Raw genomic sequence first — 16,369 nt, forward strand, 5'->3', positions numbered from 1 at the left:
CAACATTTAAAAAAAAATCTTCATTTTCTGTTTGACACAAGATGGTCAGATAGGCTGATTCTTTATAGATAAGATGCATGGTAGCCTTTGCTTACATGCTGCAGAGAACATATAAAGTAAACCTTTTTCTTGGAAAACAATATCCTGCATGAAATTAATCGCATCTTTGCTCTTTGTTAAAAATAGCTCAAGTTCAGTTGATTGGATAGTTATGGCAAGTTAAGAGAGACGTCTGGTGTATCCCATCAGTTGAAAGGTGGTCGAGTTAATTTTTCTAGAAAGCTAAGTTGTAATTATGAAATGCAAAGTCCAAATTTTGTTGCATCTCAGAATTATGAGATGCTAAATTATAAGGTATCACAAACAAAAAAATTGGAAGCTAGCCTACTAAAATTTGTACTTTATCTTAGAAAATTAATAATTGTCGCACTTATGAATATGTTAACTGTATTCAATAAGGTATTATGTAATGGTTATTACTTATTTATAACTTTTTTTTTTTTTTTAAACTACAACTGTCCTCGTTCTTACGTCATTGACAAGCGACGCTTCGTCCCAACAGGAAGTGTCTTCAATTCAGTTGGCTGTCAGAGCTAAAGTGAGTTGAACAAAAAAAAAAAAAAATGTTCAATGACAGCGAGTTGGCGACGCTGCGGAACAGATTCAAGAGAGATGCGGAGCTGCTCATGCAGGCGACGACGTCGGCCGTCGATGGTGAAAAGAGTAAGCTTAAAAATGCTACGCCGGCTAACTACGTTAGCCTATTGAAGTAGTTCAGTGTGTTGGAACGTTGGAATTGGAAGACGGTAACCAGTTCACGTTCACCCCTCCGTCTGTTCCAGCTGTTCCCATCAAAAGTAGAAGGAAAATTATATGGCCCTCTCAGTACTTTGTAAAACTACTATTTGCTCATTTGTTTTGTTTTTTTTTTGTTTGTTTTTTTACTCTTTGTTGTTAAAAGTAGCTCGAGTTCAGTTGATTGGATAGTGAGCCCCTGCGTCAATGTTCTAACCTTTCTTTACATTTACCTATGGAATTGGTCTGGACTGTAGTCGGACCATTGAAGCAAATGATTTTGTTTGACCTGAAAATGGAACTTCTTGCGGCTTTCTTTGAACAGTGCTTTTCTTTTAATAGTTGTCTCATTAGGTGGACGATCATCTCGGGAAAATTGTTCAGTAACCTAATCATCCTTAAGCATGTCTTATCTAAGCTTTCAGAAGTCGGTTAGTTGTAAAGCAATTCGTTTAAGGGTATCAAAGTAAATCAGTTCTTGTACTAATACAGACTAGTCTTTTTAGATTCTTATTTGTAAAAACAGTGCCTCCCCTTTAATTATGCAGCAAATCTACGTTGGTCTGAAGTAAAACTTCAGTAAAATAAACATATTGAGGTTTGTTGTTTATACGATGTGAAAACATGTATGAGGTAGAAAAATGCCTACTACATAAATTGACCATTCTCAATTCATCTGACTACCACAATCCTTATCTCAAATTTCAGAGTTGGACCATCTTTCACAGTCTTTTACCAAATTTTATGTTAAAAACATGCCATCAATTAAATCCTGGCCCTCCACTAGATTTCAGAATGGATGTCACGACTGAACTACCTGTGTTTTTTTTTTTTTTTTTTTTATTTTTTTTAGGAAAGTGGGCAATTTTCTATCTTTGAATCTATCACTGGCATAAATCCAGCAATTTATAATTGTTTTAATTATAGTCAGAAACTTTGTCAACTCTGATATATGATCTAGAAACTACTCTCATATATTCCTGTGGGTGATTGACAAGATGTTTTTTTTTTTTTTTAAAGGCTGTATATATTTTTTCTGAACTTTAAATCTTACTGCAGTTCCATTTTTAGGCCAGTGAGTTCATTGGGAACTCTGCACAGAGTTCAGCAGCCAAAAACAGGCTCAGAGACGTTTAATCAGCCAGTAAATTATGGAGATTAATAGCTTTCCGAAAGGCAAGATTATCTTCAAGTAACCTATCGGTTTCACCTCAAAAGCTGCTTAAATCTGATAGAGGGAGATTTGCACATTCTGTTAAGGCAAGATAAAGCTCACATTTGCTTGTAAAAGCTATACTATAAGGTAGGAGACTGTTCCTCGTAGTTTTCCAGTATTTCCTTTTGAGTTTTCATTGTTACTGATACTTTTTTAAAATTTTACTTCCTTTTTTAACTAGGTAAATCTCCCTTTCAAGAGGGACCTGGGCAGAAATCTGCAACACACAATAACCTGGTTACACAACAGTAACAAAAAAGAAAAGTAAAAAAATAAAATAAAATAAATAAAATAAATATATATATATATATATATGCTTTTTGAAAGCTTTGAAGTTCAAGTATACGGCTCTGGTTGGAGGCTTACATCCACTCATCAATTTGAATGTCAAATTATGAGCTTTTACTGGTTATTTTTATAAACATGAAACATATAATGGCTTTTATTTGTGGTGGCATAATTATACAGCAATAATTGAAAGTAGATTTTATGTAATTGAGGTTACATCCTCAAAAATCGACATACTCCATCACTAATATTTGTTTAAATGAGCCATCGGAACATTTCTGACAGAATTCTGGTTTTATATTTGACCGACGCTCTGGGGAAAGCTACCTACGATCGGTTAAATTGGTGTGCGCACTGGTACATACCAGGCCTTAATTGTGTAATCTATAGATTTTCAATAGGGTTGAGTTAGAGATCACTCCGGAAAATGAATGTGAAATGATACTACCCCCACCATGCATGACGGTGTATGCAGTGTTTTTAGGTCGAAAAGCCTCAACCCGACTTCTCCAAGCAGCCGTTCCTTTTGAGAGTTTTGGTCAGATGGCTGAAACTTGAACACAAAATTAGATTTGCCCACAGAATAATCATTTTAACTAATTTTGGAGTGAATAAAGAGGGTCAAATGTAATCATAAAACTTTTCAGGATTTGGGGATCATGCTTACAATAATGGTCTGTGCCTGGAAACAACCAATTTAAGTGAGTCTTACCAATTCTGCCAGGAATTACAGAATTACAACAGATGCATGACGATTACAAAAATCAGCCACATCTTTAAAAGACATTTGGGCAAATATTAGTGTTGTTTGTAAGTATGTATTTGTAGGAATAGTTTTGACCCAAGGTGGATTAGATCCACATCAAGTTCTAAAAAGTTCAAAAAAATTTTTCGGATGTATTAGGTAGCTACACTTTTCCAACTTTTGATGCGTGTCACCTTTCAGGTCAGGAGGAAAAAGATCTGAAGCCCCTCCCTCGCATCAACAAGCACTCCGTTTTCTGGATCGTGGCATCGGTAGCTGTGACGTACTATGCAGATTTCCTGTACGTCATTATGGAGAACGATGATATCAAAAGGTAAAACCGATTCCCAAAAATACCTTTAGCATAAGTCAAAAGGCATAAAGCTTCTCCCATTAGCATTGTAAATTTTAAGATATTTTTACCCAAATCAGAGCAGAAGAATGAAGACATTACGTTATCGTAACTATGGAGACAGTAAAACTTGACAGTGGTGTAGAAAAGTGACAAAAACGAAAACCCCTTTCCTGATATACCATTTTACATCCTAAATCATGAATAAAAACAATTATCATTACTGTGCAATTGTAATACTAAATGAAAAGGACATGATCAAGTTAAAGAGGTGTAATATTAGGGTAATTTATTCACTATGTTTAGTAAAATGGAATATAATGGTTTTACAATATACATCATGATTAAAGAGGATCAGTTACACAAAGTTATTAACTCATTCAGCATATGTTCATGCACTGCCCACCATGTTTTTTTTAATTAGAGGAGACATTATGCTTTGTGTCCTGTATGAAGCTCATGACCCTTCGTTTCCTCAAAATATATTCATGTCTCATTTTTGCCAAAGTCCGACTTAGATCACCTCTTGCACTGAACCACATCAAGTTCTTGTTTTTAAAACAAGAACTGGTTTTTAAAAGTTCTTGTTCCAAGAAGACTGCAGTCAACAGAATTATTCTCGGATATATTAGGTTGCTACACTTTTCCAACTTTTGATGTGTGTCACCTTTCAGGTCAGGAGGAAATATATATGATTATAATATATAAGTCATTAATTGGAAAGTAATCCAGAATTATCCATTAAATCTGCTGAAGCTGAGATTAAGCACAACAAAATTGCTAAAAAAAATTATTAAAGGAGGGGAAGGTCTTCAGTGTAGCTGAACTGCTCTGGCTGGATTTTTAAAGAACTGGATGCAAAATCACTGCAGATTTAAAGTCACAAGACAATTTGTCTTATTTTTAGCCTTTCAAAAAGTTTTCTCTGAAGGAGGATTTACAATTTGGTAAACCACAGTTAATCTCTAAAATTATTAAAGATTAAGGTTAATCTCTGTCAAACTGAGTACGACAATAATTAAGACAAGATGAATAATTTAAAAAACCGCTTTCACTTTTACCTTGTGCAGGTTGACAAAAAAAACAAACAAAAAAAAGCTACTTGAGGAAAAATGTACAAGAAATGAAAGCTGCACCAACCTGTTTGGAATAGCATGGAAATCTTTCATGATCTGCTTAATTTAGACATTTGATATTTTCAAGTTCACCTTGTCCTGATTTACAGTTAATCCGATTCATTTGAAATAAGGTTAAGTGAACCATGGTTGTTGTTTTTTTTTTGTTTTTTTTTGTAAATGCTCATTCACATTGTTTTAGCTAAAGCCATGGTTTTCAGAAAAGTTCCCAAGGATCTCATTGTACAAAGGTGTCCAGTCAAGTGTCAGTCTGTCAGGCAAAGCATTGTGCGTGTAACAATGGTACAAAGAAGACAGTCATTAAAAATTCAGATATAAAATGGGACAGTGACGTTACAGAAACTGGATATTCTTCTGGAACTGATAAAAAGATGAGACATGAGCTTGTCAAGCAGATTGCCAAAAAATGCGGCAGCAACACTGGAAGATCCGAGGGAAGGGACCTGGTTGCAAAACAGCAGGAAAAAACAAACAAACAAACAAAAAACGCTAAACAAACAAAGAAAAAAGAACCAAGGCTTGCTGAAATTTTACAAAACCTGGTGACAGAATGTGTTCTAGTCTAATAAAACTAAAGTTGAGCTTTTGGGCCACAGTTGACAAAAGCACACCAGACATATTTGCTCACCACTCCAAATCATTAGGTTAAAGTTGTCCCATCTCTTAAAGATCTTAAAGTTCCATCTTTAGTTTCACACCAGACACTGTAGTCATGACCCATTTTATTTTTCTGTCTTCCTCTGTTATGCTATGCAACTCTAGGCATGACAGGTCATCATCCTCACTGCTATTTGTGTTGTCAGAAAGTTCTGTAACTTTGTGCATTTCATTTGCTTTGGCCTTTGATTTAGGTTTAAAACCTTTGTTCTTTCCAGATTTTTCTTTTTGGGTATTTGCTTGGTCTGATTTGCATGCTCTTTCTATGTGGCCTTGTTTGTGGCATATCCTACATGTCTTTTCTTTGAACCAGCAGTCGTTTGCTTTGTGTGAGGATTTACCACACCTGTAGCATTTTTGCTTTTTCCCATCCAGACATTTGATGCACTTCGTTTTCTAAGCTTTTGTTCTGTAGCTCTGATGCATCCTTAGCTGCTGTTTCCATTGAGATAGCTAGTTCGAGTGCTTTCTTCAAATCTAGCTCTTTTTCGGACAGTAGCCTTTTTTGTGTGCTCGTACAATGCATGCCACATACCAACCGATCTCTTAAGGCATCGTCATTACAACTCCAGTCGCTCTATGTATGATTCCCAGTCTTCACTTGAACTATCAAACTCCTCTACTTTTCCAACGTGAGCCATTTACGTTTATCCTTTCACTGTGTGCTATGCACCGTTACTCACAGATCCTTTGCTAGGTTTCCTTTTGTCTCCTGCTTTATTTCGTCCTTTTTTTCCTTTCCCTTCCCTTCGGTTTAAATTTTTAATTTTTGCGGTTGTTTAGGGTCCAGATTACTCGTCACCAATTTGTTGTGTCTTTACTCCAACATAGTATATTTAAATAAAGATTCAACTTGGTGGTAAGGAAAACGAACGTTACTTTGTTTATTCTTATTTCCTAGGTTACACATCAAAGCACTGGCGGATAACTTCTTGGTCACTCTGTAGCTAGGGAGTAGTTCCGCTGAAGTAAATAGATCCACCCTATATACTACAATAACTGCCTTGCCCAACCTTACTTCTTTGAACCTTTTAGTCTTCCCGTACATGGGAGATCCCTGAGGTCATCAAACCAACTTTTATCAGATGTCCCAAAAACTAGGCTCAAGCTTTGGGGTGACTGGGCCTTTTCAGTGGCAGCACCTCGTCTCTGTGCAACAATCTCCCTCTACATCTTCGCTCCACCTCTGACCCCAAAGCTCAAGACTCTTCTCTTTAGTCAGGCTTTTAATACCATGTAACATCATGGCATTTTTCCTTTTTCTTATTGTCGTTTTCTTTTTCTTGTGATAAATCTTACAGAAGGTTTAAGAGGTCACCCGAAGCAGGCTGTGGACTAATCGGATCTTATATGTTCTGAAAACTTTTGCGAAGAATAGATAGATCGATGTGACATACTAATAGACTTCTACCAAGTAAGACTGAATAAACGGTTTCTTCAAAAGTGTATTTTATGGGTGCGTACACTAAAGCGCAGGATAAAATTACCACATTGTATCTTTAGACTTATTAGCTTAAAAGGATGAAAGATTGTGGATTTGTATTCTTTATATTGTACGTAATTGTCAAGTTCAGACATTCACATTGTAAGAAAGGAACTCTGATCAAATAGTGCTTAGTCATTGTCAAACATTAGTTTTTTTTCTCTCACAAGCTTCTGGAGCAGTGGATTCAATACAAAAGAAACCACTGACATATGATACTACAGGGAGGCCGTGATGTAATACCGTATTCTGTTTCTATTGAATCTGTACAGCTGATGGAATAAATGCACCTTTCCTTGTTTTTTCAGCTGGTGGTTTAACGTCGGTCTGATACTCCTTGGGATCTGCTTGTCTCTGGCTATGTTTTGCATTGTGTACCTTGAGTGGTTCAAAGGCATTCAGCACTATGACCAGGAGTACCCAGCCATTCCTCCCATTACCACCGCAGCCTTTATTGCCGCCTCATGCAGGTAAAACACACACACACACAGGAAGGGAGAGAAAAATGCCAGCACAAGTGTATGTTAGATCAGTGTTTTTCAACCTTTTTTGAGTTAAGGTACATTATTTTCATTGAAAAAATCACGAGGCACAACATCAACCAAAATGGAAACAAATGATAGTCGCTTATATTAAAAATATAATCCTTCTTATCAAAGTGTCTTGAATAGGAATCAAATAAACACAACAAAGTATTTTTTTTATCATATTTTATATTTAATATTTCAAATTGCACTTAACATGTCCACTTCAAAAGTACACCTGAACAGTGGCACAACAATGTGGTCTTAAATTTAAAGAGGTTGTAGAAAACGTCAAGTTTTTTTTACACACTAATTCTGTCCACAAGCACTCTGTTAGCCGGAATACAGAAAATAATTCTTATTCTCACATATGCTCTCTTGTTCTGGCCTCTATTTCATAAGACATTTCCAATGACGCTTGCAGAGACTGAAGATGCATAAGTTGACCCAGTGTGGGCACAAAACCCATATTCGGAAGACTACGTAGCATCAAAGGAAGAGAAGGGAAGTCTGGAGTCATGTGGTGCAGAATGATGCTACCAGAGGACTAGTCAGGTGGGCACTGATCAGACATTGGTGAGCCCTGTGGCACAGGCCCAAATCTGGATTGAACCAGCTCCAAATTTGAAAGACCAAGGGCCATAAGTGGTTGGCACTGCGGCTGGCGAAGATTTTCTCCTGATGCCAGAGTGTCGGGATCTGGAAGTGGTCCTACAAATATCAGTGACAAAATCATAATAATCATAATAGGTTTTGACAAAGGAAAGATGGATACAAAAATATAAACCAAAAGTTATACCTGTGTAAAGTGTGGAGTGCAGATACCTTTTCCCCATAGTTTTGGGCTTCCACACCACCACGTCGCTGACAGGTTCAGGATGTTTCCCCCTAAAAGAAATACACAGAAAGATTTCAAACTAAAGAACAAATAAAGGGATGGCTGAGCTATTTGTTAGGACATAATGGGACTGATTTGGCACAGTTTAGATTTTTACCCAACTTGCAAATAAAACTAATTGACAGCAATTGAGCCTGTATTTTTTCACTGCCTACAAAAAAGACATTTTCCAAACAAATCATGAGAAAAATAATATTTGCCACAAGTAATATTGAGATTACAACTTTTATATGGCACTTACAAAATACAAATGGGAAAGGAGCGTAAATGGCTGCGCGACACAATCAAAGGAGGAATAAATTGTGTACATAACTATAGTACTGTTATTTAAGATCATATATTTGACAGTAAATGTAATTTAGTATATGTGGATCTGAAGCATCGAGCTCTGACAACTAGCTGTCCCTGGACATTATCTGACACTACAGGCTGCAGAAGTAAAGCATAGTTTCAGCATCAAGCGTCATCTAGCATCTCATAACTAAGTTCCAGCATGCTTATTTTCACAAACTGTACTGGCAAATACATTTCAGAATGTCAAAATATATTTGAAAAGTTTAAACTATGTCTGTCTCCAATATTCCACGTAATTTATCAAACTAAATTAGGCTTCGTGACGATGTTTGTGTAGTTCATATCTTGTAGCTAGCGGTTAGCTCGCTAAGCTACGTCTTTTCTTACCTTGACAGCTGTGGATATATTCTTTGTGGAAGAACTTGTTTCCTTTCACACATTTGTTGGTGGGCGAATTCGCCGCTGCGATTTCCTCCGCATCAGCGAAAGAAAGTGCTGGGAAATTAAGTAATGATGATGAAAAGGACCGGAGGAGGAGAGACGTTTTTCAGGGTACTTGAATTACCGTCACCAAAACAGGAAGTGCCGCAGCCCTTTCAGATGCAGCTGCCGGTTGTCGTGAAAAAGGTCTATTCTCTTGTTTTAACGTGCAATGCTATGTACCTACAATCATCTAGTGATAAGGAAATTACATTATTGCACCGCTAGTGACTTCTACAGCACACACACTCAAAAATTGTATATTATTTGCAGATAATTAATTTGTTTGCAAAATATTTTTTTCGACTAATTAGGTGAAATTGGATAATTTTCACGGCACACCTGACGATCACTCACGGCACACTAGTGTTCCGCGGCACAGTGGTTGAAAAACACTGTGTTAGATGAAGCTGCATTTTATTCTAAAACATCTGAAATTCAAGGACAGATTTTTGCTTTCCCACCCACAGTAGCTACAGTATATTTCCCCTTTAAATTACCTTATTATTTTTTTTAATGGTAAGAAATATAAAAATTGTATTACAAAAAATAAGATTGATAAGACATACCACTATATTGAAAAAAATATAATTAAAAATAATATTTTAGGCCTAAGTACTAAAATGCTTAAAGTCTTGTTAGTAGCCTTTTGCTTTCAAGACAGTAAAGGTTTGCATTAAAAAAAACAAGGGTTATATAGTTGTTCAACACTATTTTAACTTAATTAAGAGGCCATTATATTCTGTTAACTTGCTATTTTCTTTGTAATGACTTTATGTTTATAAAGGTAAATCTAAATCTCAACAAATTAACAAACCTTTTCCAATTTCAATTTTTTTTGGTACCATTTGTCTCCCCCGATCACTTCCACAGCATAATCCAGGACTAAATCCGATTGCCAGGGTAGAAATGTACAAAGTGACATTGATAGGGAGGCAGTACTTTCTAGGCAAACTCGGAACCAAGAGTGGAGGATGACAAAAAAAATTTCCTAAATGGTTGAATATCCCCTTTATTTTCTTTCTGTCACGTTGCAGGTTTTACTCCGTTGCGGTTTTAAGATTTTCAAAGTCAAAAGTCAAAGTCAGCTTTATTGTTAACATAGATCCAAGTTGACATTCCCATCCAGACGAACCCACGGTGCAGCATGCTGAAACAGCATCTGAAAGCAAGCATCATAACAACAAACAAGCAACAAAATAAGATGTAAAATAACCAGAAGTAACAGCACAATGTGGTAGATGAATAAAGTGGTTGGTGTAGTCCCTGATGTGTTAATGTCTTAATTGATAGTGTCTGTGTAGGAGGGAGTTTATTGTTTTTTTTGGTTTTTGCAAATACCAGATTTAACTCAGCCGTCCATGAACATCAGTGTTTTACAGAGTTTACATTCAAATAAATCAATAATATCAGCCGGGGATGTGCTGTGGTGGCGCAGGGGTTAAGCACAACCCACATAAGGAGGCCTTAGTCCTCGACGCAGCCATCGCAGGTTCGATTCCCGGCCTGGCGACCTTTGCTGCATGTCTTCCCCCTTCTCTCATTACCCACTTTCCTGTCAATTAACTATCAAATAAAGGCCACTAGAGCCAATAAAACCTTTAAAATAAAATAATAATAATAATAATAATAATATCAGCCGACTTTTGTGGGAGTATTTGATTTTAAAGAGGTGCTGACTTCTGCTGTCAGCCTTTGATTCAAGCTTTTTAAAAATTTTAAACTGTAAATATTTTCTAGTGTTTGTGTTTCTGGATTAAAAGTAAAGGAACGTGCAAAAATTACAGGATTCATTTAGGTTTTTAGTGTGGGAAAAAAAAAGAGCAAAAACGGGCATAGTTGGGCAAAATTTGACACACCACCAGCTGATGATGCTGCGGATGTTCCCACACTGCCACACATACCAATAGTTACATGACCTTGGTGTCATTGTGCTTTTTTGACAAGGAAATTGGCCTGACTTAAACTTCATAGAAAAACTGCGCAGCATTGGTTTAAAGCAATATTCTTATTTTAAAATAAACTGAACTTTCAGGCCGTCCTTACTTAAATGGTGAGAAATAATTCTCTAAATAAATCACTGTGTATGCAATAATCCTGTATGGGAGAGACCTTTTAATTGCAAAACTGAACTACATAAACTTTTGTGTATTGTAACACAAAAGTTTATGTAGAGGTGAACCAGTAATATAACTTTTTGGTTAGATTTAACATTTTCCAGAGCTGCAGTTATTCATCACATAGTTAAATAAATTACAGATAATTTATAAAATTTTATTTTGCTATTTGATTTTAGTAACTTACTGGCTATGTTTCCCAGTTACAGTGGTTAATATAATAGTGTTTAGTTCAGTGTTTCTCAACCGTTTTTGGGCCAGCGCCCCCCTATCCATTACCCAGGTCCTTCACCGCTCCCCATCAAAGAAGATGCAGGATACTTGCACTGAATATTATTTTATGATTAATATTACTATCATTATTGTTGATGTTTTGATTTGTATGGTTGTTTCTGTACTTCTAATAAATGAATTCCCAGACAACAAAAATGCCGTATCACTTACAGCACCGATGTTAATTCCATAAAATGAACAGAGAGCGTGGAGGGGTTATATTATATATTTATATTGGTTCATTTTTCTGAGGGATACACAGTGAAGGCATTGTGATTTTAGTAATTGCATGTTTATAAAAGCGACATTCCCTTGTCCTTCCATTGAAGCTTGCAGCAGTCAGATGGACATCAAAACGCTTTTAGATGCTGCTTTGACACGATCACAGCACTGCCTAAACATGTGTACAAAAATCCTCAACAAAACATAAAATATTTTACAATTAGACACGTGACCTGACAAGTGAATCACAGCAACGTCCTCAACCGGTGTAACGCTGAACTGATGCGGTGAAGCTACCAGTAGCAGGAGAACGGAGTTGTGCCAAGTATCTAACAGAAACACTGAAGAGAAGAAGAGCTACCATCAATACAGTTGCAGCATGTTTTAATGTTACACAACACCGTTTTAGCAAGTTGCTCAAAGTCTAAACTAGCATTGTTGTGCATTTAATTTGTAAAGTTTACCTTTGAGCAAACGGCCCCCCAAGGGAATCTCAGCGCTCCCCTTTTGTAAAAATTTCCACCAGCGCCTCTGAAAGCCCCTGTTGAGAAACGCTGGTTTAGTTCCTCCAAATATTAATCTCTGCATGCTCTGCAATGACAGCCTGTAAAAAGTTCACTTAGCCACTCAGTGGCAGATCTGTTGAGTTTGATTACATGTTTCGTTTTGTTTTCCTTGCAGCTTTAATATTGCACTGTGGCCAGTGTGGTCCTTCTTCACTCCGCTCATCCTCTTCACACAGTTCATGGGCGTCGTCATGTTCATCTCTTTGCTTGGATGAGTGGTGAAAGGTGGGAATGATGAAGCATTGTGGTCATTTTTGACTTTGCTTTTGTATTTTCTCTTACACTGTATTAATATTGTCATTAATTTGTTGAAGATATCAAACATTACAGAAAAGGTTTTATATATAAAAAAAAAACGTTTCTTTGCAATTTTACATTGATGTTGTTAAGTTTAAGACCATATATAACGCCATTTAAAAGTTTTTGGCTCTCCTTTTTTGGTATGTACCTTGTAAAAATAAGTCAATAAAAAAAAAAAACTTTGATGGAATAACTTTATTTTGAACAGTCACACAAATCTAGAAACTATTTACAACAAGGAGGGAAAATACAGAAAAGTTCAAGTAGTTCTGTGTTGAAAACGGCTAAATTTAATAATGATATCAGTGTTTCGTGATTGGGAAAGCTGTGTCCACTGGAGAACTATTTTTATGAAGGCAAGGCAAATGTCTCGTGCCAATATCTGTCTGTTCATTAGCACAAAATTGCAAACAGTTTAGGTTTCTGGACATCTAGAAAGCAAAACGTGAAACTGGACTTACTTCAGAAAGCGGTGTAGAGAAGCCACGTGGGTTTGGGATTAGGAAGCAAATGTGAATCAGGTAGCAGCAATGAAACTGGAAACTATTACATAAGGAGGAAAACGTATATCAGCTCAGCCTAAAAACACAACTAAGTTCTTTGGAGTCAAACTCGCGAACTCAGATGGACTGAAAGACAGAGGACAAGTGTTCTGTGGTCAAACGAGTCCATGTTTGAGCTCGCTTCTTGAAAATCACACACACTTTTGTTGTTTCGTGCCAAACATGTACAAAGCCAGTCTTTGGCGTATGGTCCCATGCATCAGTGCAGACAAAGGGTCATAGTTGTATTTTGGAGATAGTGTATGTCTGGTAAAATGGGACAATTCTTAATTTATTTATTTATTTATTTATTATTATTTTATTTTTTGCATTACAACAGTCACAGTGTGTGTTTCTGGCTGGTATCCCTTCAGTTCATATTTGTCTTCTGTTGAAAGTGATGCAAAATGAGACCAGAGTTTGACACCGAGGACTGAAAACTGTTCAGCTACCACTCGAGTCTTAATAAGTCCAAATAAAAGGAAGAAACTTTCTGAATTTGTTGGTAGCATAAAATTTATTTTTCACCCTAGCTTTAAAACAATGCTGCAGTCAGACAGTCTAGTTAAAGCATTGCTGTTCTCCAATTCATTGTGAACCTTCTTCTCCTGCAAAATGTGATGCCATCCTTTCTGTTCTATCTTTTTTAGGCCACAATGAGAAGAGCAAGGCGTTCTCCCCAGGGTTCTCCGGTTCTCTAATCTCTCACCAGCTCAGTTTCCAAACTCACGCTTTAAAGTGGCATTGTTATTGTGACGTTCTTTTGTATCCTTCTGCTTTTTGTGTTTGCAACGCACACTTGTAGAGGTTTTGTGAACATGCAAAATGTCGAGATACTTGATGCTAGAAAATGAAAGGTGTTTGTTTTTAGGTTAAGACACCTGCTTATAGTTTGTGTTTTCTACTGTTTTTATGTTTTTAAAAAAATAAAATAAAATAAACTCGTCTAACCATTTTCAAAGAATGTGTGAACTTGACTCAGCTTTAAATTAAAATAAATTTAAATGTGTTAACTGAACCCGATTCCTTTGGGATACATTATATTCTCAAACAAAGCATTTCTGTCCTCTACAAATTGATATATGGATCTCAGATAATCTTGTCGCAATAATAAATTAATTGAATGATAATTAAGAGGAGCTCAATAATTTTCCATTCTGATTTTTTTTTTGAAGGGCAATTTTGTTTCCAGAAACACCATTAACCATTTCATTTACTGTTTTGGTTGTGTGTGGTTTTCATTTCAATTTTATTTATTGTTTTTGGTTGTCATGTTTTATTCTTCAGCTTCCACTGTAAAATGTTCTTTACCAAATTAAAGTTTATTGGTCGTTCAGAGGGTGAGCTTGCGCTGTTATGCCAACATTGATATATTACTTGAGAAGGGTCTCAAAAAAACAGTATTGTCGTTTATCGTAATAGTTACTGGGAAAATTTATCCAGGGGTGCAACTACATACATGAGCCAAAGAGCCTCTTCTGTTAGCCTGTGTCTATCATTCTTATAGCTTGATAGGAAGCCTGATCCAAACTGGCAACCCACATTAATAAAATGGTGAAATAATATTGACCACAAAACACTGTATTTATAAAAGATATCAACGTTTTTCCTACACAATCCTAACAAAGGTTTTTTACAATATTTATTTATTTACTATTAATCTATTTGTGTAATTTGTTCTTTAAATTGCCATTTACATTATTTTTCGGTCTCAGGAAATGACTGAGGGATGAGTAGACTGATGTCTGGTTCTTTAGGTTCTGACGGGTCTGCGGTTCCTCTCCTGACCCATTCTGTCTGATTTCAAACAACCCACTGTGCGCCACTGAATATCGCCGACACATCTTTTTAATGTGTGTCGTCCCATTACCGTCTGTATTTTTGCCAGAGGTTTTATTTCTAAGGACGGTGTAATATCGGGTGGACTTTTTAAAAAGACGCCGCTGCGTAGAGTCCGTCTCTAAGCAACCGTGACAACAGTGTCAGTTCGTGGCGGGGGTGAGGGGAGGGGCGTCCTATTTAGGTCCAGCAACTACAATTTAGCTGACCTTACTATTCGTGTTTTGTTTTGGTCATTATTATTACACTTATTGTTGAGATGTGTGTGATAGGGGTGTCTATCGGACATTTATAACAATATGGAATAAACCTATTGTGCCTAATCAGTGCTGTTCCTCTGTTATTGATCATTTCATACATAAACGGCTAAGTACATAAAACGCTGACTAGAAAAAAAAAATCCCCACATTGTTTTTTGCGCCCCCTCTAGTGCAGCGCCCCTATGCGTTGCATACACTGCATAGCCACTTTTTGCGCCACTGAATGTATCATCCAACAAAAATTATCAAGACAAGGTTTAATCTCACACTGTTAAAAATCTCAGTTCTGTCTCGGCCTTTGAATGGCGTTTAGATTAATATTTCACTTGAATCGCTCGTCATCACCTTAACCTGAAACAGCAGCTGCTGCGTCCAAAATGTTGCACACAGGAGACATACTTTCCTCTGAGCGTGAGTCTCAAATTTGAAAGGAATCCGTTGATTCTCAGTAGGATGGAAGCGGCGGAACACAGGAAGCCATTTTATCCGACGTCGTTTGAGTCCTATTCTGGCCAGCCAACTAAATTTCAGAGACCGGTTGGTGTGTTTTGGCCCGTTTTCTCTTGGCTGTGCCTTCAAGCACTTGACACTTTGCACTTTTGTACACTCCTGGAGAAGGAGAAGGGCGTGGAGGCGGTCAGCACCGGAGGATAATGAGGTCCTGGCGTCTTATCACAATAGCTCTTATCTCCATTCCTGAAACAAAAACAGACAATTTGCCAATATATATATATATATATATATATATATATATATATATATATATATATATATATATATATATTAGTATCATTATTTCCTATTAGTATCATCGCCCTCGAAAACAGATTCCTGTATATAGCACATGTCAAATGCAAGGACCCACGGGCCAAACAAACTCCAGCCCTCCTCAGCTAGAATCCAGATGGGCACACATAAATAGAACTCTATGCGCATAAATAATTAATGTTTTAGTCTAATCAAATTAGGTTTTATTTTCATAGTACCAAACTATGTCAATGTGTAAAATTTGATTTTAAATATGCAGAGAAAGTTGTAGTAATCCAACTGTTTAATGAATAGTTTTACATTCTGCCACACCTGGCCCTTTGAAGGTGTTTATTATCTTGATGTGGCCCAAAATGAATATTAATTTGACACCTCTGATTTAGGAACACTGTGTAACTGGATTGCTATTCAGATCATAGGGCCTTGCAAAAACATAACATTTTAGGTAGTGGTATTATCAAAACCAGATTTGTCTGAGTTTTACAGACAATTTTTCTTTTTCTTTTGTCTATTTCTAACTTTCAGGACAGCCCATAGATTGGAAGTACATCAGGTGCCAAATCTTTGCACAGGAGATGCTCGATTGGATTTAGGTGTGGGCTTTGACTGGACCA

General features: G+C 36.6%; 1 protein-coding gene across 1 annotated transcript; it reads left to right on the forward strand.

Annotated features, from left to right (window-relative positions):
* Positions 1–534: 534 nt before the first annotated feature.
* Positions 535–15,045, forward strand: tmem128 (transmembrane protein 128). Its single transcript, XM_044122805.1, has 5 exons — positions 535–723; positions 3,246–3,378; positions 6,981–7,142; positions 12,162–12,271; positions 13,539–15,045. The coding sequence occupies exons 1-4, from the start codon at positions 624–626 to the stop codon at positions 12,259–12,261; spliced, it is 495 nt and encodes a 164-aa protein (XP_043978740.1). The 5' UTR covers positions 535–623; the 3' UTR covers positions 12,262–12,271; positions 13,539–15,045.
* The last annotated feature ends 1,324 nt before the right edge of the window (positions 15,046–16,369 follow it).

The sequence above is a fragment of the Gambusia affinis genome, linkage group LG07 (genome assembly GCF_019740435.1).
Source record: "Gambusia affinis linkage group LG07, SWU_Gaff_1.0, whole genome shotgun sequence".
In the NCBI taxonomy this organism is placed as follows: Eukaryota; Metazoa; Chordata; class Actinopteri; order Cyprinodontiformes; family Poeciliidae; genus Gambusia; species Gambusia affinis.

Coding starts and splice junctions, on each gene's coding strand:
- tmem128 (XM_044122805.1), top strand. CDS start 624: ATGTTCAATGACAGCGAGTTGGCGACGCTGCGGAACAGATTCAAGAGA. Junction 724..3,245: donor GGCCGTCGATGGTGAAAAGA/GTAAGCTTAAAA, acceptor GTCACCTTTCAG/GTCAGGAGGAAAAAGATCTG. Junction 3,379..6,980: donor GAGAACGATGATATCAAAAG/GTAAAACCGATT, acceptor TTGTTTTTTCAG/CTGGTGGTTTAACGTCGGTC.